At 47.3% G+C, this 24,992-nt stretch overlaps 1 protein-coding gene across 1 annotated transcript in view; it reads left to right on the forward strand.

Moving 5' to 3' along the window:
* The window catches only part of IGSF11 (immunoglobulin superfamily member 11), a 518,147-nt gene that overhangs the window by 484,343 nt on the left and 8,812 nt on the right, over positions 1-24,992 (forward strand). The window contains exons 4-6 of the mRNA XM_073668585.1: positions 12,107-12,262; positions 22,019-22,141; positions 24,597-24,744. Of these exons, the coding sequence (XP_073524686.1) occupies positions 12,107-12,262; positions 22,019-22,141; positions 24,597-24,744 (427 nt within the window). The remainder of the gene's footprint in view (positions 1-12,106; positions 12,263-22,018; positions 22,142-24,596; positions 24,745-24,992) is intronic.

Genomic DNA, 24,992 nt, shown 5'->3' on the forward strand with positions numbered 1-24,992 from the left:
AGAATGCAGCCTATCCATTCACTAGAGAGCGGAGACATCACTGAGAATGCAGCCTATCCATTCACTAGAGAACGGTGACATCACTGAGAATGCAGCCTATCCATTCACTAGAGAGCGGTGACATCACTGAGAATGCAGCCTATCCATTCACTAGAGAGCGGTGACATCACTTAGAATGCAGCCCATCCATTCAATATAGAGCGGTGACATCACTGAGAATGCCGCCTATCCATTCACTAGGGAGCGGTGACATCACTGAGAATGCTGCCTATACATTCACTAGAGAGCGGTGACATCACTGAGAATGCAGCCTATCCATTCACTAGAGAGCGGTGACATCACTGAGAATGCAGCCTATCCAATCACTAGAGAGCAGTGACATCACTGAGAATGCAGTCTATCCATTCACTAGAGAGCGGTGACATCACTGAGAATGCAGCCTATCCATTCACTAGAGAGCGGTGACATCACTGAGAATGCAGCCTATCCATTCACTAGAGAGCGGTGACATCACTGAGAATGCAGCCTATCCATTCACTAGAGAGCGGAGACATCACTGAGAATGCAGCCTATCCATTCACTAGAGAACGGTGACATCACTGAGAATGCAGCCTATCCATTCACTAGAGAGCGGTGACATCACTGAGAATGCAGCCTATCCATTCACTAGAGAGCGGTGACATCACTGAGAATGCACCCTATCCAATCACTAGAGAGCGGTGACATCACTGAGAATGCAGCCTATCCATTCACTAGAGAGCGGTGACATCACTGAGAATGCACCCTATCAAATCACTAGAGAGTGGTGACATCACTGAGAATGCAGCCTATCCATTCACTAGAGAGCGGTGACATCACTGAGAATGCACCCTATCCATTCACTAGAGAGTGGTGACATCTCTGAGAATGCAGCCTATCCATTTACAAAAGAGCGGTGACATCACTGAGAATGCAGCCTATCCATTCACTAGAGAGCGGTGACATCACTGAGAATGCAGCCTATCCATTCACTAGAGAGCGGTGACATCACTGAGAATGCAGCCTATCCATTCACTAGAGAGCGGTGACATCACTGAGAATGCTGCCTATCCATTCACTAGAGAGCGGTGACATCACTGAGAATGCAGCGTATCCATTCACTAGAGAGCAGTGACATCACTGAGAATGCCGCCTATCCATTCACTAGAGAGCGGTGAGATCACTGAGAATGCAGCCTATCCATTCACTAGAGAGCAGTGACATCACTGAGAATGCACCCTATCCATTCACTAGAGAGCGGTGACATCACTGAGAATGCAGCCTATCCATTCACTAGAGAGCGGTGACATCACTGAGAATGCAGCCTATCCATTCACTAGACAGCGGTGACATCACTGAGAATGCAGCCTATCCATTCACTAGAGAGCGGTGACATCACTGAGAATGCAGTCTATCCATTCACTAGAGAGCGGCGACATCACTGAGAATGCTGCCTATCAATTCACTAGAGAGCGGTGACATCCCTGAGAATGCAGCCTATCCATTCACTAGAGAGCGGTGACATCACTGAGAATGCAGCCTATCCATTCACTAGAGAGCGATGACATCACTGAGAATGCAGCCTATCCATTCACTAGAGAGCGGTGACATCACTGAGAATGCAGCCTATCCATTCACTAGAGAACGATGACATCACTGAGAATGCAGCCTATCCATTCACTAGAGAACGATGACATCACTGAGAATGCAGCCTATCCATTCACTAGAGAGCGGTGACATCACTGAGAATGCAGCCTATTCATTCACTAGAGAGCGGTGACATCACTGAGAATGCACCCTATCCAATCACTAGAGAGCGGTGTCATCACTGAGAATGCAGCCTATCCATTCACTAGAGAGCGGTGACATCACTGAGAATGCACCCTATCAAATCACTAGAGAGCAGTGACATCACTGAGAATGCAGCCTATCCATTCACGAGAGAGCGGTGACATCACTGAGAATGCACCCTATCCATTCACTAGAGAGTGGTGACATCTCTGAGAATGCAGCCTATCCATTTACAAAAGAGCGGTGACATCACTGAGAATGCAGCCTATCCATTCACTAGAGAGCGGTGACATCACTGAGAATGCAGCCTATCCATTCACTAGAGAGCGGTGACATCACTGAGAATGCAGCCTATCCATTCACTAGAGAGCGGTGACATCACTGAGAATGCAGCTTATCCATTCAATAGAGAGCGGTGACATCACTGAGAATGCAGCCTATCCATTCACTAGACAGCGGTGACATCACTGAGAATGCAGCCTATCCATTCACTAGAGAGCGGTGACATCACTGCGAATGCAGCCTATCCATTTACTAGAGAGCGGTGACATCACTGAGAATGCAGCCTATCCATTCACTAGAGAGCGGTGACATCACTGAGAATGCCGCCTATCCATTCACTAGAGAGCGGTGACGTCAATGAGAATGCAGCCTATCCATTCACTAGAGAGCGGTGACATCACTGAGAATGCAGCCTATCCATTCACTAGAGAGTGGTGACGTCAATGAGAATGCAGCCTATCCATTCACTAGAGAGCGGTGACATCACTGAGAATGCATCCTATCCATTCACTAGAGAGCGATGACATCACTGAGAATGCAGCCTATCCATTAACTAGAGAGCGGTGACGTCAATGATAATGCAGCCTATACATTCACTAGAGAGCGGTGACGTCACTGAGAATGCAGCCTATCCATTAACTAGAGAGCGGTGACATCACTGAGAATGCAGCCTATCCATTCACAAGAGAGCAGTGACATCACTGAGAATGCAGCCTATCCATTCACTAGAGAGCGGTGACATCACTGAGAATGCAGCCTATCCATTCACTAGAGAGCGGTGACATCACTGAGAATGCAGCCTATCCATTCACTAGAGAGCAGTGACATGACTGAGAATGCTTCCTATCCATTCACTAGAGAGCGGTGACATCACTGAGAATGCCGCCTATCCATTCACTAGAGAGCGGTGACATCACTGAGAATGCAGCCTATCCATCCACTAGAGAGCGGTGACATCACTGAGAATGCAGCCTATCCATTCACTAGAGAGCGGTGACATCACTGAGAATGCAGCCTATCCATTCACTAGAGAGCGGTGACATCACTGAGAATGCAGCCAATCCATTCACTAGAGAGCAGTGACATCACTGAGAATGCAGCCTATCCATTCACTAGAGAGCGGTGACATCACTGAGAATGCAGCCTATCCATTCACTAGAGAGCTTTGACATCACTGAGAATGCCGCCTATCCATTCACTAGAGAGCGGTGACATCACTGAGAATGCAGCCTATCCATTCACTAGAGGGCGGTGACATCACTGAGAATGCAGCCTATCCATTCACAAGAGAACAGTGACATCACTGAGAATGCAGCCTATCCATTCACTAGAGAGCGGTGACATCACTGAGAATGCAGCCTATCCATTCACTAGAGAGCTTTGACATCACTGAGAATGCCGCCTATCCATTCACTAGAGAGCTTTGACATCACTGAGAATGCAACCTATCCATTCACTAGAGAGCGGTGACATCACTGAGAATGCAGCCTATCCATTCACTAGAGAGCGGTGACATCACTGAGAATGCAGCCTATCCATTCACTAGAGAGCGGTGACATCACTGAGAATGCAGCCTATCCATTCACTAGAGAGCGGTGACATCACTGAGAATGCAGCCTATCCATTCACTAGAGAGCGGTGACATCACTGAGAATGCAGCCTATCCATTCACAAGAGAGCGGTGACATCACTGAGAATGCAGCCTATCCATTCACTAGAGAGCGGTGACATCACTGAGAATGCAGCCTATCCATTCACTAGAGAGCAGTGACATCACTGAGAATGCAGCCTATCCATTCACTAGAGATCAACGGTGACATCACTGAGAATGCAGCCTATCCATTCACTAGAAAGCGGTGACATCACTGAGAATGCTGCCTATCCATTCACTAGAGAGCAGTGACATCACTGAGAATGCAGCCTATCCATTCACTAGAGAGCGGTGACATCACTGAGAATGCAGCCTATCCATTCACTAGAGAGCGGTGACATCACTGAGAATGCAGCCTATCCATTCACTAGAGAGCGGTGACATCACTGAGAATGCAGCCTATCCATTCACTAGAGAGCGGTGACATCACTGAGAATGCGGCCTATCCATTCACTAGAGAGCGGTGACATCACTGAGAATGCGGCCTATCCATTCACTAGAGAGCGGTGACATCACTGAGAATGCAGCCTATCCATTCACTAGAGAGCGGTGACATCACTGAGAATGCAGCCTATCCATTCACTAGAGAGCGGTGACATCACTGAGAATGCAGCCTATCCATTCACTAGAGAGCAGTGACATCACTGAGAATGCAGCCTATCCATTCACTAGAGAGCGGTGACATCATTTAGGATGCAGCCTATCCATTCACTAGAGAGCGATGACATAACTGAAAATGCAGCCTATCCATTCACTAGAGAGCGGTGACATCACTGAGAATGCAGCCTATCCATTCACTAGAGAGCGGTGACATCACTGAGAATGCAGCCTATCCATTCACTAGAGAGCGGTGACATCACTGAGAATGCAGCCTATCCATTCACTAGAGAGCGGTGACATCACTGAGAATGCAGCCTATCCATTCACAAGAGAGCGGTGACATCACTGAGAATGCAGCCTATCCTTTCACTAGAGAGCGGTGACATCACTGAGAATGCAGCCTATCCATTCACTAGAGAGCAGTGACATCACTGAGAATGCAGCCTATCCATTCACTAGAGATCAGCGGTGACATCACTGAGAATGCAGCCTATCCATTCACTAGAAAGCGGTGACATCACTGAGAATGCAGCCTATCCATTCACTAGAGAGCGGTGACATCACTGAGAATGCAGCCTATCCATTCACTAGAGAGCGGTGACATCACTGAGAATGCAGCCTATCCATTCACTAGAGAGCAGTGACATCACTGAGAATGCAGCCTATCCATTCACTAGAGAGCGGTGACATCACTGAGGATGCAGCCTATCCATTCACTAGAGAGCGATGACATAACTGAAAATGCAGCCTATCCATTCACTAGAGAGCGGTGACATCACTGAGAATGCAGCTTATCCATTCACTAGAGAGCGGTGACATCACTGAGAATGCAGCCTATCCATTCACTAGAGAGCGGTGACATCACTGAGAATGCAGCCTATCAATTCACTAGAGAGCGGTGACATCACTGAGAATGCTGCCTATCCATTCACTAGAGAGCAGTGACATCACTGAGAATGCAGCCTATCCATTCACTAGAGAGCGGTGACATCACGGAGAATGCAGCCTATCCATTCACTAAAGAGCGGAGACATCACGGAGAATGCAGCCTATCCATTCACTAGAGAGCGGTGACATCACTGAGAATGCAGCCTATCCATTCACTAGAGAGCGGTGACATCACTGAGAATGCAGCCTATCCATTCACTAGAGAGCGGTGACATCACGGAGAATGCAGCCTATCCATTCACTAGAGAGCGTAGACATCACTGAGAATGCAGCCTATCCATTCACTAGAGAGCGGTGACATCACTGAGAATACAGCCTATCCATTCACTAGAGAGCGGTGACATCATTGAGAATGCAGCCTATCCATTCTCTAGAGAGCGGTGACATCACTGAGAATGGAGCCTATCCATTCACTAGAGAGCGGTGACATCACTGAGAATGCAGCCTATCCATTCACTAGAGCGCGGTGACATCACTGAGAATGCAGCCTATCCATTCACTAGAGAGCAGTGACATCACTGAGAATGCAGCCTATCCATTCACTAGAGAGCGGAGACATCACTGAGGATGCAGCCTATCCATTCACTAGAGAGCGATGACATAACTGAAAATGCAGCCTATCCATTCACTAGAGAGCTGTGACATCACTGAGAATGCAGCTTATCCATTCACTAGAGAGCGGTGACATCACTGAGAATGCTGCCTATCCATTCACTAGAGAGCAGTGACATCACTGAGAATGCAGCCTATCCATTCACTAGAGAGCGGTGACATCACGGAGAATGCAGCCTATCCATTCACTAAAGAGTGGAGACATCACGGAGAATGCAGCCTATCCATTCACTAGAGAGCGGTGACATCACTGAGAATGCAGCCTATCCATTCACTAGAGAGCGGTGACATCACGGAGAATGCAGCCTATCCATTCACTAGAGAGCGATGACATCACTGAGAATGCAGCCTATCCATTCACTAGAGAGCGGTGACATCACTGAGAATGCAGCCTATCCATTCACTAGAGAGCGGTGACATCACTGAGAATGCAGCCTATCCAATCACTAGAGAGCAGTGACATCACTGAGAATGCAGCCTATCCATTCACTAGAGAGCGGTGACATCACTGAGAATGCAGCCTATCCATTCACTAGAGAGCGGTGACATCACTGAGAATGCAGCCTATCCATTCACTAGACAGCGGTGACATCACTGAGAATGCAGCGTATCCATTCACTAGAGAGCAGTGACATCACTGAGAATGCCGCCTATCCATTCACTAGAGAGCGGTGACATCACTGAGAATGCAGCCTATCCATTCACTAGAGAGCGGTGACATCACTGAGAATGCAGCCTATCCATTCACTAGACAGCGGTGACATCACTGAGAATGCAGCCTATCCATTCACTAGAGAGCGGAGACATCATGGAGAATGCAGCCTATCCATTCACTAGAGAGCGGTGACATCACTGAGAATGCAGCCTATCCATTCACTAGAGAGCAGTGACATCACTGAGAATGCATCCTATCCATTCACTAGAGAGCGGTGACATCACTGAGAATGCAGCCATCCATTCACTATAGAGCGGTGACATCACTGAGAATGCCGCCTATCCATTCACTAGGGAGCGGTGACATCACTGAGAATGCTGCCTATACATTCACTAGAGAGCTGTGACATCACTGAGAATGCAGCCTATCCATTCACTAGAGAGCGGTGACATCACTGAGAATGCAGCCTATCCATTCACTAGAGAGCGGTGACATCACTGAGAATGCAGCCTATCCAATCACTAGAGAGCAGTGACATCACTGAGAATGCAGTCTATCCATTCACTAGAGAGCGGTGACATCACTGAGAATGCAGCCTATCCATTCACTAGAGAGCGGTGACATCACTGAGAATGCAGCCTATCCATTCACTAGAGAGCGGTGACATCACTGAGAATGCAGCCTATCCATTCACTAGAGAGCGGAGACATCACTGAGAATGCAGCCTATCCATTCACTAGAGAACGGTGACATCACTGAGAATGCAGCCTATCCATTCACTAGAGAGCGGTGACATCACTGAGAATGCAGCCTATCCATTCACTAGAGAGCGGTGACATCACTGAGAATGCACCCTATCCAATCACTAGAGAGCGGTGACATCACTGAGAATGCAGCCTATCCATTCACTAGAGAGCGGTGACATCACTGAGAATGCACCCTATCAAATCACTAGAGAGCAGTGACATCACTGAGAATGCAGCCTATCCATTCACTAGAGAGTGGTGACATCACTGAGAATGCACCCTATCCATTCACTAGAGAGTGGTGACATCTCTGAGAATGCAGCCTATCCATTTACAAAAGAGCGGTGACATCACTGAGAATGCAGCCTATCCATTCACTAGAGAGCGGTGACATCACTGAGAATGCAGCCTATCCATTCACTAGAGAGCGGTGACATCACTGAGAATGCAGCCTATCCATTCACTAGAGAGCGTTGACATCACTGAGAATGCTGCCTATCCATTCACTAGAGAGCGGTGACATCACTGAGAATGCAGCGTATCCATTCACTAGAGAGCAGTGACATCACTGAGAATGCCGCCTATCCATTCACTAGAGAGCGGTGAGATCACTGAGAATGCAGCCTATCCATTCACTAGAGAGCAGTGACATCACTGAGAATGCACCCTATCCATTCACTAGAGAGCGGTGACATCACTGAGAATGCAGCCTATCCATTCACTAGAGAGCGGTGACATCACTGAGAATGCAGCCTATCCATTCACTAGACAGCGGTGACATCACTGAGAATGCAGCCTATCCATTCACTAGAGAGCGGTGACATCACTGAGAATGCAGTCTATCCATTCACTAGAGAGCGGCGACATCACTGAGAATGCTGCCTATCAATTCACTAGAGAGCGGTGACATCCCTGAGAATGCAGCCTATCCATTCACTAGAGAGCGGTGACATCACTGAGAATGCAGCCTATCCATTCACTAGAGAGCGGTGACATCACTGAGAATGCAGCCTATCCATTCACTAGAGAGCGGTGACATCACTGAGAATGCAGCCTATCCATTCACTAGAGAACGATGACATCACTGAGAATGCAGCGTATCCATTCACTAGAGAGCAGTGACATCACTGAGAATGCCGCCTATCCATTCACTAGAGAGCGGTGAGATCACTGAGAATGCAGCCTATCCATTCACTAGAGAGCAGTGACATCACTGAGAATGCACCCTATCCATTCACTAGAGAGCGGTGACATCACTGAGAATGCAGCCTATCCATTCACTAGAGAGCGGTGACATCACTGAGAATGCAGCCTATCCATTCACTAGACAGCGGTGACATCACTGAGAATGCAGCCTATCCATTCACTAGAGAGCGGTGACATCACTGAGAATGCAGTCTATCCATTCACTAGAGAGCGGCGACATCACTGAGAATGCTGCCTATCAATTCACTAGAGAGCGGTGACATCCCTGAGAATGCAGCCTATCCATTCACTAGAGAGCGGTGACATCACTGAGAATGCAGCCTATCCATTCACTAGAGAGCGGTGACATCACTGAGAATGCAGCCTATCCATTCACTAGAGAGCGGTGACATCACTGAGAATGCAGCCTATCCATTCACTAGAGAACGATGACATCACTGAGAATGCAGCCTATCCATTCACTAGAGAACGATGACATCACTGAGAATGCAGCCTATCCATTCACTAGAGAGCGGTGACATCACTGAGAATGCAGCCTATTCATTCACTAGAGAGCGGTGACATCACTGAGAATGCACCCTATCCAATCACTAGAGAGCAGTGACATCACTGAGAATGCAGCCTATCCATTCACTAGAGAGCGGTGACATCACTGAGAATGCACCCTATCAAATCACTAGAGAGCAGTGACATCACTGAGAATGCAGCCTATCCATTCACGAGAGAGCGGTGACTTCACTGAGAATGCACCCTATCCATTCACTAGAGAGTGGTGACATCTCTGAGAATGCAGCCTATCCATTTACAAAAGAGCGGTGACATCACTGAGAATGCAGCCTATCCATTCACTAGAGAGCGGTGACATCACTGAGAATGCAGCCTATCCATTCACTAGAGAGCGGTGACATCACTGAGAATGCAGCCTATCCATTCACTAGAGAGCGGTGACATCACTGAAAATGCAGCTTATCCATTCACTAGAGAGCGGTGACATCACTGAGAATGCAGCCTATCCATTCACTAGACAGCGGTGACATCACTGAGAATGCAGCCTATCCATTCACTAGAGAGCGGTGACATCACTGAGAATGCAGCCTATCCATTCACTAGAGAGCGGTGACATCACTGAGAATGCAGCCTATCCATTCACTAGAGAGCGGTGACATCACTGAGAATGCAGCCTATCCATTCACTAGAGAGCGGTGACATCACTGAGAATGCAGCCTATCCATTCACTAGAAAGCGGTGACATCACTGAGAATGCAGCTTATCCATTCACTAGAGAGCGGTGACATCACTGAGAATGCAGCCTATCCATTCACTAGACAGCGGTGACATCACTGAGAATGCAGCCTATCCATTCACTAGAGAGCGGTGACATCACTGAGAATGCAGCCTATCCATTCACTAGAGAGCGGTGACATCACTGAGAATGCAGCCTATCCATTCACTAGAGAGCGGTGACATCACTGAGAATGCCGCCTATCCATTCACTAGAGAGCGGTGACGTCAATGAGAATGCAGCCTATCCATTCACTAGAGAGCGGTGACATCACTGAGAATGCAGCCTATCCATTCACTAGAGAGCGGTGACGTCAATGAGAATGCAGCCTATCCATTCACTAGAGAGCGGTGACATCACTGAGAATGCATCCTATCCATTCACTAGAGAGCGGTGACATCACTGAGAATGCAGCCTATCCATTAACTAGAGAGCGGTGACGTCAATGATAATGCAGCCTATACATTCACTAGAGAGCGGTGACGTCACTGAGAATGCAGCCTATCCATTAACTAGAGAGCGGTGACATCACTGAGAATGCAGCCTATCCATTCACAAGAGAGCAGTGACATCACTGAGAATGCAGCCTATCCATTCACTAGAGAGCGGTGACATCACTGAGAATGCAGCCTATCCATTCACTAGAGAGCGGTGACATCACTGAGAATGCAGTCTATCCATTCACTAGAGAGCAGTGACATGACTAAGAATGCTTCCTATCCATTCACTAGAGAGCGGTGACATCACTGAGAATGCCGCCTATCCATTCACTAGAGAACGGTGACATCACTGAGAATGCAGCCTATCCATCCACTAGAGAGCGGTGACATCACTGAGAATGCAGCTTATCCATTCACTAGAGAGCGGTGACATCACTGAGAATGCAGCCTATCCATTCACTAGAGAGCGGTGACATCACTGAGAATGCAGCCTATCCATTCACTAGAGAGCAGTGACATCACTGAGAATGCAGCCTATCCATTCACTAGAGAGCGGTGACATCACTGAGAATGCAGCCTATCCATTCACTAGAGAGCTTTGACATCACTGAGAATGCCGCCTATCCATTCACTAGAGAGCGGTGACATCACTGAGAAAATCAGCCTATCCATTCACTAGAGGGCGGTGACATCACTGAGAATGCAGCCTATCCATTCACTAGAGAACAGTGACATCACTGTGAATGCAGCCTATCCATTCACTAGAGAGCGGTGACATCACTGAGAATGCAGCCTATCCATTCACTAGAGAGCTTTGACATCACTGAGAATGCCGCCTATCCATTCACTAGAGAGTTTTGACATCACTGAGAATGCAACCTATCCATTCACTAGAGAGCGGTGACATCACTGAGAATGCAGCCTATCCATTCACTAGAGAGCGGTGACATCACTGAGAATGCAGCCTATCCATTCACTAGAGAGCGGTGACATCACTGAGAATGCAGCCTATCCATTCACTAGAGAGCGGTGACATCACTGAGAATGCAGCCTATCCATTCACTAGAGAGCGGTGACATCACTGAGAATGCAGCCTATCCATTCACAAGAGAGCGGTGACATCACTGAGAATGCAGCCTATCCATTCACTAGAGAGCGGTGACATCACTGAGAATGCAGCCTATCCATTCACTAGAGAGCAGTGACATCACTGAGAATGCAGCCTATCCATTCACTAGAGATCAGCGGTGACATCACTGAGAATGCAGCCTATCCATTCACTAGAAAGCGGTGACATCACTGAGAATGCTGCCTATCCATTCACTAGAGAGCAGTGACATCACTGAGAATGCAGCCTATCCATTCACTAGAGAGCGGTGACATCACTGAGAATGCAGCCTACCCATTCACTAGAGAGCGGTGACGTCACTGAGAATGCAGCCTATCCATTCACTAGAGAGCGGTGACATCACTGAGAATGCAGCCTATCCATTCACTAGAGAGCGGTGACATCACTGAGAATGCGGCCTATCCATTCATTAGAGAGCGGTGACATCACTGAGAATGCGGCCTATCCATTCACTAGAGAGCGGTGACATCACTGAGAATGCAGCCTATCCATTCACTAGAGAGCGGTGACATCACTGAGAATGCGGCCTATCCATTCACTAGAGAGCGGTGACATCACTGAGAATGCGGCCTATCCATTCACTAGAGAGCGGTGACATCACTGAAGATACAGCCTATCCATTCTCTAGAGAGCGGTGACATCACTGAGAATGCGGCCTTTCCATGGCCTGTCCCCTTCTTATTATACTCATGCAGTTGATACATTTCGGACTCATTGTGTTTGTTCTTTTTGTGTCTTTTTCCCAGTGCTTCCCTCTGAACCCCTCTGCAACATTCAGGGATCCCTGGATATTGGGAGTGATGTTACTCTGACTTGCAGCTCAGAGGAAGGAATTCCCAGGCCGACATATTTATGGCAGAAAGTGGATAACAATCCCGTCCTCCCTGCGTCAGCGATTCAAGGTGAGTGCTTGGACTTAAAGGGGAACTCCACCAGACAATACTGAAGATATGTCTGAAGTCCACGAGCTTCGGCCGACACTAATCACCGGAGCTGTATACACACAACTATAGATTTTGTTTTCAGACTATAATTTTACAGTCTTTATTTTATTCCGTTGATGCACTGCAGTGATACAATAAATTAGTTGCAAAAGTCTCGGCACCCTTCTGTATTTGTTTCGCTAGTATCACCCTTCAGTCCCTTCGACTTTTTCACTTGTCTGGAATTTGCTGACAGAGACGTAGCTTGCAAAGCACAAAATTAATGAGTTTTGCTGTATCATAAATCATCTCGGAGATCCAGCGAGTAATGACTCACATTGTCGTTACTCATTTCCTACTGGACCTCATGATTTAAGTGTCTCCTGTATTCTGAGAGGTGCGGAGAGCGGCGGAGGAATAATAACGCTTATTAATTCAGGGCGCCTTTATTTTCTAATTGATTGTAGTCAGTGGCGGCATGTAGTGGAAGCTCTCGTGAAATGTGTGCCGTAGCTTTAAGAAATAGACTGCCGCAGCTAGTGAGACACGTGAGAAATAGACTGCTGTAACTAGTGACATACGTGAGAAATAGACTGCTGCAGCTAGTGATATACGTGAGAAATAGACTGCTGAAGCTAGTGACATACGTGAGAAATATACTGCTGCAGCTAGTGACATACGTGAGAAACAGTCTGCTGTAGCTAGTGATATACGTGAAAAATAGACTGCTGCGGCTAGTGACATACGTGAGAAATAGTCTGCTGCAGTAAGTGAGATACGTGAGAAATAGACTGCTGCAGCTAGTGACATACGTGAGAAATAGTCTGCTGCAGTAAGTGAGATACGTGAGAAATAGACTGCTGTAACTAGTGAGATACGTGAGAAATAGACTGCTGCAGCTAGTGACATACGTGAGAAATAGTCTGCTGCAGTTAGTGAGATACGTGAGAAATAAACTGCTGTAACTAGTGAGATACGTGAGAAATAGACTGCTGCAGCTAGTGAGATACGTGAGAAATAGACTGCTGCAGCTAGTGATATACGTGAGAAATAGATGCTGCAGCTAGTGAGATACATGAGAAATAGACTGCTGCAGCTAGTGATATACGTGAGAAATAGACTGCTGCAGCTAGTGACATACGTGAGAAATAGACTGCTGCAGCTAGTGACATACGTGAGAAATAGACTGCTGCAGCTAGTGATATACGTGAGAAATAGACTGCTGCAGCTAGTGACATACGTGAGAAATAGACTGCTGTAACTAGTGATATACGTGAGAAATAGACGCTGCAGCTAGTGAGATACATGAGAAATAGACTGCTGCAGCTAGTGATATACGTGAGAAATAGACTGCTGCAGCTAGTGACATACGTGAGAAATAGACTGCTGCAGCTAGTGACATACGTGAGAAATAGATGTAGCACCCTGAGGACTCGGCTGCTACAGGGGTATTGCACCTCGACCCAGAGGTGTGGTATTCCACTCCCGGGTAAGGATGGAGTGTGGGACTGAGCTCAGTAGGCTGCATGCACTACATACATCCCATTTCCGGGGGACAGAACTACGGTACTCCCACCAAGTAAATGTGCAGGTACGACAGCGTCTGTCCCTGGCTGGAGTGGGAGGGGGGTGGAACATCCCAGTAGTGTAGGGGCAGATAGGGGGAGTACTCTGGGTAAAGCTAGGAGCTCATTGGGTGCTAGTCACCTGGGCTCACACATAGAGGGAGTATATATGGTGGGCACCATCTTAGGACAGGGAGAGCTGAGGGAGTCTTTAGGAAGAGTTCAGCCAGGAGGGCTGACAGGGAGCTGTGGCTCCGGCTGGGCCCAGCTCCAGAGCCAAGCCTGCAGAGGAGAGAGGAGAAAGAAAGGCCCAGAGTGAAAGACCAGAGGGAACCCTAAGAACCCAGAATCAGACCAAAAAGGGTGAAGGGTTAGCGGACACGGGTACCGGAACCCGAACTGGTGGAGGCCACTTATCCTCAGCCAGGAACCGGAGGTCGTGGTCAAGAATTGCCACGACCCTCACCAAATCCACCAGAAAGGCACACCAAGTATAGGGTCAGGGAACCCAGAGGAGGTTTGACCACCAAGAGACCCGAGGGAGCCGGCCAAAGGTGGATCCCTGGTGGGAACGGCCAGAGACAGAGAGAGAGAAGGGAGCTCAGGACCACGCTCCGGAACTGCCTGGGGGTTAGCCGAGTCCAGGACCTGGTGGACGCAGCACGGCTCGGGTGGTCACTCAAGGCCAGAGTGACTGAGAGAACACCCGTGAGTAAAAACCCTGAAACTGCATCTCCTGACTCTGACTCTTCTTACTGCACCGTCACAACCACCATCATCTTCACCTGCTGCCCTGAGGCCATACCCCTCCCGTTGGGGGTTATAACATCATCGCTGCACCCATACCACCGGCCTCAGCGGACTGTTCTGCAGCGGCGGCTGCAAAGCCGCACTCAACGGGTGGCGTAGTCGACATCCAAGTTAACATCTACTGCCATAGACTGCCACTTAGTTTGACACCCTGGGCACGGACCGGGTCACCGCCACGTGACTACAACCCTCAACAGATCCGGCTCCGGGTAAGCTCCCGCGTGCGCAACGCAGCGCGACACAGGCCCAGGGGCGCGTCAACTTTGGCGTAGTCGGCAGGATAACGTGCCCGCAACCACCGGGTACTGCGTGCCTGAAGAAAAGTTCATATTTACTGTAAAAAGAAGTCTCCCGGCAATTCCGGAGGGTCCCCGCCATCGGACGCCATCTCGGATCGTTTCCCGCCGTTTGCCCGCTATCTGCAGTCTTTTCCCGCCATCCACAGAGTTTCCCGCCATTGGGAAGCGGTTCCCGCCATCTGAGAAGATTTCCCGCCCTGGCAGAGCGGACGCCATTATGGGCGTGCCAGAGGGTGGCAAGAGGCCACCTCCCATCGTGGGCCAGGACCAAGAATGGCGCCAAAAACGAAGACCGCCCCCACCAGCAGAGACTGCAATGATTGAGATGTCCATCAGCGTGGGGGGTCTGCCCCTGGAACTGACAATCACCAAGTTGCCCCAGGACCGCCCTCAATGGGGGCGGATACAGAACAAAACAGAGAAGATGGGTGCAGCCTGGAGGAGTCTAGAGAAGCCGTACCCGGAGATGGAGGGAGAGTCAGGCAGCACCGACCCTGTGGTCAGGAGCCTGTTGCAAGCTACCACTCCACAAGACCTGGTGGAGATCCTGGCACAGCTCCCCCGAGATCGGGAGCGTGCACAGACCGCGCTGGAGGGCCTCGCACGGAGGATGGCCCAGGTGCAGCGAGAAACGCTGACGGAGTGGAGCAGGGAGATGGCCCAGCAGGCTGGAACCCGCCAGCGAAGCACACCACCCGCAACGAGGAGCACGCCTGCCCCTGAAGAGGATGCAGAAGGGACGGAGGCCGGAGACAACGCCGCAGAGGGAGCTGAAGAGACGGAGGCAAGTAAAGGGGACGTCACTACCCCAAGCCCAGCCACCGTAAGCCTACCCCCGCTCCCCGTCGCAGAGCCCGAAATCCCACCGATCGTGCCCGTTGCCGCACCGCTACCGTTCCAGACTAGGCCTCAAGCAGGAGCCGTGGCCACGCCTCTTGTGACGTCACGCGCCTCAACCCTGAGCGCGGCCAAGCAGGAGACGCCACCGGCCTGGTCGCAGGGCCGAGTACCCCCGGGCGCCGCAGTACCAACAGCGCCCTCTACCGAGCCACCGGCCTGGTCGCAAAGTCAAGTACACCCGGGCGCCGCCGTCTTCACGGTGCCCTTCACCTTCAGGGTGCCCCAGGCCTGGTCGCAAGGCCTGGTGAACCCGGGCGCCGCTACCACCACCGCGCCCTCAACCTCCACAGTGCCGCACCTGGGTGAAGACTTGTTAGCCCAGCATATTTGCCCGGATGGGCAGCCCTTTGAGTGGTCACCGGAGTACTACCATCCCCGACTCCGGAAAGAAAGACCCCTGGATGAGCCCCTGATCCCGGCTCCGGTGCCCGCCAAGATCACCCCACTCTCGCTGTAGGAAGCGCAGTTTGCGTGGGACCCCACTGGAGGAGACCTCATCGGGTTCACTCAAGAGACCCGGGCGGCCGCAGCCCAGCGAGCAGAGTGCTGCCGGCAGCAATTAGAGGTTTTCGACCGGGAACGACGAGAGAGGCGGGTCCGCGAGGAGCGGCTGCAAGTGAGGAGTGCAGAACAGAAGAGCCGGACCCGACGGAACCCCCGTGCAGCCCACGGTCCCCGTGCCACCGGGACTGTAATTAAATTCCAACTGCAGCACGGTTGGGGCTTCATCCGGGATCACCGCACCCCTGGCGACGTCTTCGTGACCCGCAGGGATGTTGAGTCCCACCTGCCGGAGGGACACAGTGGTCGTGACCTATACCTGGGTGATGAGGTCACCTTTACCCGGCACCAATGTGCCAAAGGACCCTATGCCCTTCATGTACACCGGTTGACGGAGGAAGAGCTGAGGTGTCAGGAGGAGCAAGAGGACCCGGACGGGTCTGAAGAATACAGGGAGGAAGCATCAGGAGAACGCCGTTATTAGAGTACGGTAAAAAAAGAACTGTACATAGTTATCCGTAAGGGTATAAGAACTGCTGCTAATTTAAATATGTTCCCCGTTGGGACAAGTGTGAACTTAAACCCGTGTGTCCCCTATCCCTTAACAGGCTGAGGACTGTGAACAGCCATTCCTTTTCCCCACTGGCCGAGGACTGAGAGCGGCCACCTCCCCTTGTATATAGTTGCGCTTTCTAAGGCGCCCCCTACTGGTTTTATAGGAAACTGTTGTTCTTGAACTGACTGTTGCACTTCTACCTGGTCACAAGCGCACAGTGGCCAGTAACTCAAAGAACATTATTATGAAAGAGTTTTATATGAAAGAAAAAGTTTATATTGTTTAAATCTGATAATGTTTAATGTTTGATATGTTCTTGTATGTTTTGAAAAAAATTGTATGTTTTTGGATATTTTATTCTTTTACAGCCCGAGGACGTGCTGTGATTTACCAGGGGGGAATGTAGCACCCTGAGGACTCGGCTGCTACAGGGGTATTGCACCTCGACCCAGAGGTGTGGTATTCCACTCCCGGGTAAGGATGGAGTGTGGGACTGAGCTCAGTAGGCTGCATGCACTACATACATCCCATTTCCGGGGGACAGAACTACGGTACTCCCACCAAGTAAATGTGCAGGTACGACAGCGTCTGTCCCTGGCTGGAGTGGGAGGGGGGTGGAACATCCCAGTAGTGTAGGGGCAGATAGGGGGAGTACTCTGGGTAAAGCTAGGAGCTCATTGGGTGCTAGTCACCTGGGCTCACACATAGAGGGAGTATATATGGTGGGCACCATCTTAGGACAGGGAGAGCTGAGGGAGTCTTTAGGAAGAGTTCAGCCAGGAGGGCTGACAGGGAGCTGTGGCTCCGGCTGGGCCCAGCTCCAGAGCCAAGCCTGCAGAGGAGAGAGGAGAAAGAAAGGCCCAGAGTGGAAGACCAGAGGGAACCCTAAGAACCCAGAATCAGACCAAAAAGGGTGAAGGGTTGGCGGACACGGGTACCGGAACCCGAACTGGTGGAGGCCACTTATCCTCAGCCAGGAACCGGAGGTCGTGGTCAAGATTTGCCATGACCCTCACCAAATCCACCAGAAAGGCACACCAAGTATAGGGTCAGGGAACCCAGAGGAGGTTTGACCACCAAGAGACCCGAGGGAGCCGGCCAAAGGTGGATCCCTGGTGGGAACGGCCAGAGACAGAGAGAGAGAAGGGAGCTCAGGACCACGCTCCGGAACTGCCTGGGGGTTAGCCGAGTCCAGGACCTGGTGGACGCAGCACGGCTCGGGTGGTCACTCAAGGCCAGAGTGACTGAGAGAACACCCGTGAGTAAAAACCCTGAAACTGCATCTCCTGACTCTGACTCTTCTTACTGCACCGTCACAACCCCCATCATCTTCACCTGCTGCCCTGAGGCCATACCCCTCCCGTTGGGGGTTATAACATCATCGCTGCACCCATACCACCGGCCTCAGCGGACTGTTCTGCAGCGGCGGCTGCAAAGCCGCACTCAACGGGTGGCGTAGTCGACATCCAAGTTAACATCTACTGTCATAGACTGCCACTTAGTTTGACACCCTGGGCACGGACCGGGTCACCGCCACGAGACTACAACCCTCAACAGATCCGGCTCCGGGTAAGCTCCCGCGTGCGCAACGCAGCGCGACACAGGCCCAGGGGCGCGTCATAGACTGCTGCAGCTAGTGATATACGTGAGAAATAGACTGCTGCAGCTAGTGAGACACGTGAGAAATATACTGCTGTAACTAGTGACATACATGAGAAATAGACTGCTGCATCCAGTGACATACGTGAGAAATAGACTGCTGCAGCTAGTGATATACGTGAGAAATAGACTGCTGTAACTAGTGAGATACGTGAGAAATAGACTGCTGCAGGTAGTGACATACGTGAGAAATAGACTGCTGTAACTAGTGACATACGTGAGAAATAGACTGCTGCAGGTAGTAACATACGTGAGAAATAGACTGCTGCAGCTAGTGACATACGTGAGAAATAGACGCTGCAGCTAGTGATATACGTGAGAAATAGACTGCTGCAGCTAGTGACATACGTGAGAAATAGACTGCTGCAGGTAGTGACATACGTGAGAAATAGACTGCTGCAGCTAGTGACATACGTGAGAAATAGACGCTGCAGCTAGTGATATACGTGAGAAATAGACTGCTGCAGCTAGTGACATACGTGAGAAATAGACTGCTGCAGCTAGTGACATATGTGAGAAATAGACTGCTGTAGCTAGTGAGGTACGTGAGAAATAGACTGCTGTAACTAGTGAGATATGTGAGAAATAGACTGCTGCAGCTAGTGAGATACGTGAGAAATAGACTGCTGTAACTAGTGACATACGTGAGAAATAGACTGCTGCAGCTAGTGACATACGTGAGAAATAGACTGCTGTAACTAGTGACATACGTGAGAAATAGACTGCTGTAACTAGTGAGATACGTGAGAAATAGACAGCTGCAACTAGTGACATACGTGAGAAATAGACTGCTGTAACTAGTGACATACGTGAGAAATAGACTGCTGCATCCAGTGACATACGTGAGAAATAGACTGCTGCAGCTAGTGACATACGTGAGAAATAGACTGCTGCAGCTAGTGACATACATGAGAAATAGACTGCTGTAACTAGTGACATACGTGAGAAATAGACTGCTGCAGGTAGTGACATACGTGAGAAATAGACTGCTGCAGCTAGTGACATACGTGAGAAATAGACGCTGCAGCTAGTGAAATACGTGAGAAATAGACTGCTGCAGCTTGTGACATATGTGAGAAATAGACTGCTGTAGCTAGTGAGGTACGTGAGAAATAGACTGCTGTAACTAGTGAGATACGTGAGAAATAGACTGCTGCAGCTAGTGAGATACGTGAGAAATAGACTGCTGTAACTAGTGACATACGTGAGAAATAGACTGCTGCAGCTAGTGACATACGTGAGAAATAGACTGCTGTAACTAGTGACATACGTGAGAAATAGACTGCTGCAGCTAGTGACATACGTGAGAAATAGACTGCTGTAACTAGTGACATACGTGAGAAATAGACTGCTGTAACTAGTGAGATACGTGAGAAATAGACAGCTGCAGCTAGTGAGATACGTGAGAAATAGACTGCTGTAACTAGTGACATACGTGAGAAATAGACTGCTGCAGCTAGTGACATACGTGAGAAATAGACTGCTGTAACTAGTGACATACGTGAGAAATAGACTGCTGTAACTAGTGAGATACGTCAGAAATAGACAGCTGCAGCTAGTGAGATACGTGAGAAATAGACTGCTGTAACTAGTGACATACGTGAGAAATAGACTGCTGCAGCTAGTGACATACATGAGAAATAGACTGCTGCAGCTAGTGACATACGTGAGAAATAGACTGCTGTAACTAGTGACATACGTGAGAAATAGACTGCTGCAGCTAGTGACATACGTGAGAAATAGACTGCTGTAACTAGTGACATACGTGAGAAATAGACTGCTGCAGCTAGTGACATACGTGAGAAATAGACTGCTGCAGCTAGTGACATACGTGAGAAATAGACTGCTGCAGCTAGTGAGATACGTGAGAAATAGACTGCTGTAACTAGTGACATACGTGAGAAATAGACTGCTGTAACTAGTGAGATACGTGAGAAATAGACTGCTGCAGCTAGTGACATACGTGAGAAATAGACTGCTGCAGCTAGTGACATACGTGATTCAATTCTTAATGAGGTTGTACCAAGTTTGGAAGTTTTCTCCTATTCACAGGATAGGATATATTTTTCCAATAACTGGGGGTCCGACCACTGGGACCCCCATCAGTCCAGAGTGATGACCGTGTGAATGGAGTGGTTGTGGATCATGTGTGCTGCCACTTGATTTATTCCCTATGAGACCGCCGGAGACAGCCGAGTGCAGCGTTCAGTTGGTGTTCGGACCTCCCAGAAGTATGAGTGGAGCAGTAGAGCGCACGATCGACCACCGCTCCGTTCACGTGGCGCTGATCAGAGCTCCGGTTCTCGGGATTGGTGGGGGTCCCAGCGGCCGGACCCCCAGCGATTGGGAAGTCATGCCCTATCCTATTGATAGAGGATAACTTCTAAACTTGGTAAAATCCCTTTAATATTCAGGTTATTTGACCTCATAAAGGGCGTGATTAGTTTTGCAGCCATCTTTTGATAGCTTTAGTACATCTATTATAAGAAAAGGAAAGAAATCAACATTACTGATCAATTGCAGTCAAAATCTCTTTCCATTTTGTGTACACAGCTGCTGTGCAGATTTATGTGTCTCCACAGTTACAGATTAGAACCCTGTGTAGTCTGCATAGTGATACTTTATCCCCTCTGTACCCTATTACCGTTTTGTGTATACAGCTCCCATGCAGATCTATGTGTCTCCACATTTACAGGTTACAAGCAAACCCCCTTTAGCTGCCACTCGAGCAGTTTACAGCATAGGACTACAGTGAGCTCCCTCTAGTGGTGGCAGCAGGCAGCCAGAATTTTATCACCTCTGGTGCAGTTTATTTATTTATTTATTTTGCTCACTTATATTTTATAGACGTAACACTAAGGCTGTGTTCACATGCTGCCTTTTCTGCAGCCAAAACTCTCCTTTTTTTCAGCATTTTCGCAGCGGTTTTTTGAAACTTTTGTTTTTGCAGCGTTTTTTAAGTGCGGACTGCTTGTGTGCTTTGTCTACAGTACATGCTTAATAAAGCTAGTTTTATTCACCAAAAACACTTAAAAAGCGCTGCGAATAATGCCGCAAACAACGTTGTTGCAGCTTTTTTTTTTTTTGCACTTTCTCATTACTTTCTATGGGTTAAAAATTCTGCAAAAAACATTGAAAGAATTGACTATTCTGTGGATTTTAAAGAGCGCAACAAGATTGGACTTTGCTGGAAATGGAAAAGCAGTTTTTTTAATTTGCATTAAAAAAAAAAAAAAACGCAACAAAAAAAAAGTTGCAAAAACAAAACGTGTGAACATATCCATAGAGCCCCCCCCCCTAAATGCTCGGAGCCCTCGGAGCTGGCCCAGTTTGCCATTGGTCCCTTCTCTTCTTCTTGCACTCTTTTATATACAGAGTTCCTGACTTTAGCACCGGTCCTTAGAGTCCGAATTCAGCATTTTCTGACATCTTCTTTCATTTTCAGACCAGTTTCAAGGTACTATCTTACTAAAGAACATAAGCACTGCATCCTCAGGGCGATATCAGTGTGTATCATCCAATCTCATGGGTGCCCGAACCTGCCTTCTCGACCTGCAAGTTGTTGCTCGTAAGTTCCTCCTCCTTTTTCTTTCTATCAGATAGAAGCTCTGCTGAAAATTTGGGACATGGCTCCTGGTAGTCTAGTGGTTAATAAAAAAACATCCCTGGTCACCTAGAGGGCATTAAAATCTAACCACCTTGTGGAGTAATAATCATAGATGGTGACCTGGTGGTTTTCGCTTATTAGCCCTGTTGGCTACAACTTGTCCCACAAGTCACAAGCACTTGGTGGGGAAAAAAAAGTTATGAAGGGGAGAAAAAAAAATAAAAGGGAAGCGAAAAAAACCCCTGAAAAATCACAGATTCATGAGAGGATTAATAATATCCCTGGTGGCCTAGTAGGTTAATTATTAATATGTTTAGTCTTTTAATATTTAATAATAGTCCTGGTGGCTTGTGGGTTAATAATGAATATATTTAGTCTAAGAATAATAATAATATTATTCCTGGTGGTTAGTAGGTTAGTAAGTAATATACTAGGTGTTATATTTAATATTCCTGGTGGCTAATGGGTTAATAAGTAAAATACTAGCTTTTAGAAGCATTAATAATATTCCTATTGGCTAATGGATTGATGATTATTATATTAGGTATTATAAAAGGTCATAATTCCTGGTGGTTAATAATTAATAACTATGTAATAAGATTCCTTTTGGCTCCTGGGTTAGTAATTAATAATAAAGTAATAATATTCCTGATGGTTGGTGGGTTAGTAATTAATAATTAGGTAATAATAGTCCTGATATCTAGTAGGTTAATAATTAAGTGATAATATTCGTGGTGGCTACTGGGTCAGTAATTAATAATAAAATAATAATATTCCTCGTGGTTAGTAATTAATAATTAGGTAACAATAGTCCTGGTATAATTTTAATTATTAACCCACTAACCAACAGGAATATTATGTAATAGTCCTGGCATCTAGTCGGTTAAGTAATAATATTCTTGGTGGCTACTGAGTTAGTAATTAATAATTAAAGCATATTCCTAGTGGTGTGGGTTAGTTATTAATAATTAGTAATAATATTCCTGGTGGCTCGTGGGTTAATAATTAATACATTATGTGTTGCATTAGTTAATAATATTCCTGGTGGCTCGTGGGTTAATAATTAATATATTATGTGTTGCATTAGTTAATAATATTCCTGGTTACTCGTGGGTTAATAATTAATATATTATGTGTTGCATTAGTTAATAATATTCCTGGTGGCTCGTGGGTTAATAATTAATATATTATGTGTTGCATTAGTTAATAATATTCCTGGTGGCTCGTGGGTTAATAATTAATATATTATGTGTTGCATTAGTTAATAATATTCCTGGTGACTCGTGGCTTAATAATTAATATATTATGTGTTGCATTAGTTAATAATGTTCCTGGTGGCTCGTGGGTTAATAATTAATACATTATGTGTTGCATTAGTTAATAATATTCCTGGTGACTCGTGGGTTAATAATTAATATATTATGTGTTGCATTAGTTAATAATATTCCTGGTGACTCGTGGGTTAATAATTAATATATTATGTGTTGCATTAGTTAATAATGTTCCTGGTGGCTTGTGGGTTAATAATTAATATATTATGTGTTGCATTAGTTAATAATGTTCCTGGTGGCTTGTGGGTTAATAATTAATATATTATGTGTTGCATTAGTTAATAATGTTCCTGGTGGCTCGTGGGTTAATAATTATTATATTATGTGTTGCATTAGTTAATAATATTCCTGGTGGCTCGTGGGTTAATAATTATTATATTATGTGTTGCATTAGTTAATAATATTCCTGGTGGCTCGTGGGTTAATAATTAATATATTAAGTGTTACATTAGTTAATAATGTTCCTGGTGACTCGTGGGTTAATAATTAATATATTATGTGTTGCATTAGTTAATAATATTCCTGGTGACTCGTGGGTTAATAATTAATATATTAAGTGTTACATTAGTTAATAATGTTCCTGGTGGCTCGTGGGTTAATAATTAATATATTAAGTGTTACATTAGTTAATAATATTCCTGGTGGCTCGTGGGTTAATGATTATTATATTATGTGTTGCATTAGTTAATAATATTCCTGGTGGCTTGTGGGGTTAATAATTGTAATATTTAATAGTATTCCTGGTATTTAGTAGGTTAATAAAACCAACCTGGTGGGCCAGTGGTGAGCTGCTTTCTCTATGATGGAGTTGTAAGAGAAGTATACGGCCTATTAGTCGGAGTGGCTTGTAGATGGGCAGAGTAGCTCTCGCATGGGCTGACCGTGTATTACGCGGTCATCCCTTTTATTTGCTTCCTTCTGCTGATCAGAGGGGTCCATGGCATCCAGAATATGGTGATCAGCTGATCGCCCTGATGGCTTTTATGTGAGGTTGGACAATCCCTTTAATGACCCATTTCTCCTCCTCATCAGATCTCCTTTGTGTAGCAATATTGTGCTAACCGTACTCCCTCTTATGTCCTTAGCCCAGCACCAGAGCATGAGTCTTATAGCCGGAGCCATCGCGGGGGGGTTGTTGGTGCTGGTCATCTGTATAGTCGTGGTGGCTGTTGGGTTGTTCTACTGGAGGAACAGGCACAAAGAAGAGGAAGATGAAATCCCGAATGAGATCAGGTATGATGGAAGGAGGACATCTTCGGATTGTCTGTGTTACAAGAATATGTCTTATTTGTCTTCACGCTCAGTCATAGAGTTGGGTCTACTATGGGTTTGCATAATGATGGAAAGAGTTATATCCAATATTTGCTTTGGCAGCTGCTGCTTGACATTGAGCTCTGCTGTCAGAAGAACATCATGTTGTTGCCCACGCTGCTAGCCTTATTATGGTCATTGTACTAATATAATGTAAAACTAAAGATGAT

This window comes from Phyllobates terribilis, unplaced genomic scaffold (genome assembly GCF_046119375.1).
Source record: "Phyllobates terribilis strain yellow unplaced genomic scaffold, ASM4611937v1 Scaffold_2__4_contigs__length_985480577, whole genome shotgun sequence".
NCBI classification, from domain to species: Eukaryota; Metazoa; Chordata; class Amphibia; order Anura; family Dendrobatidae; genus Phyllobates; species Phyllobates terribilis.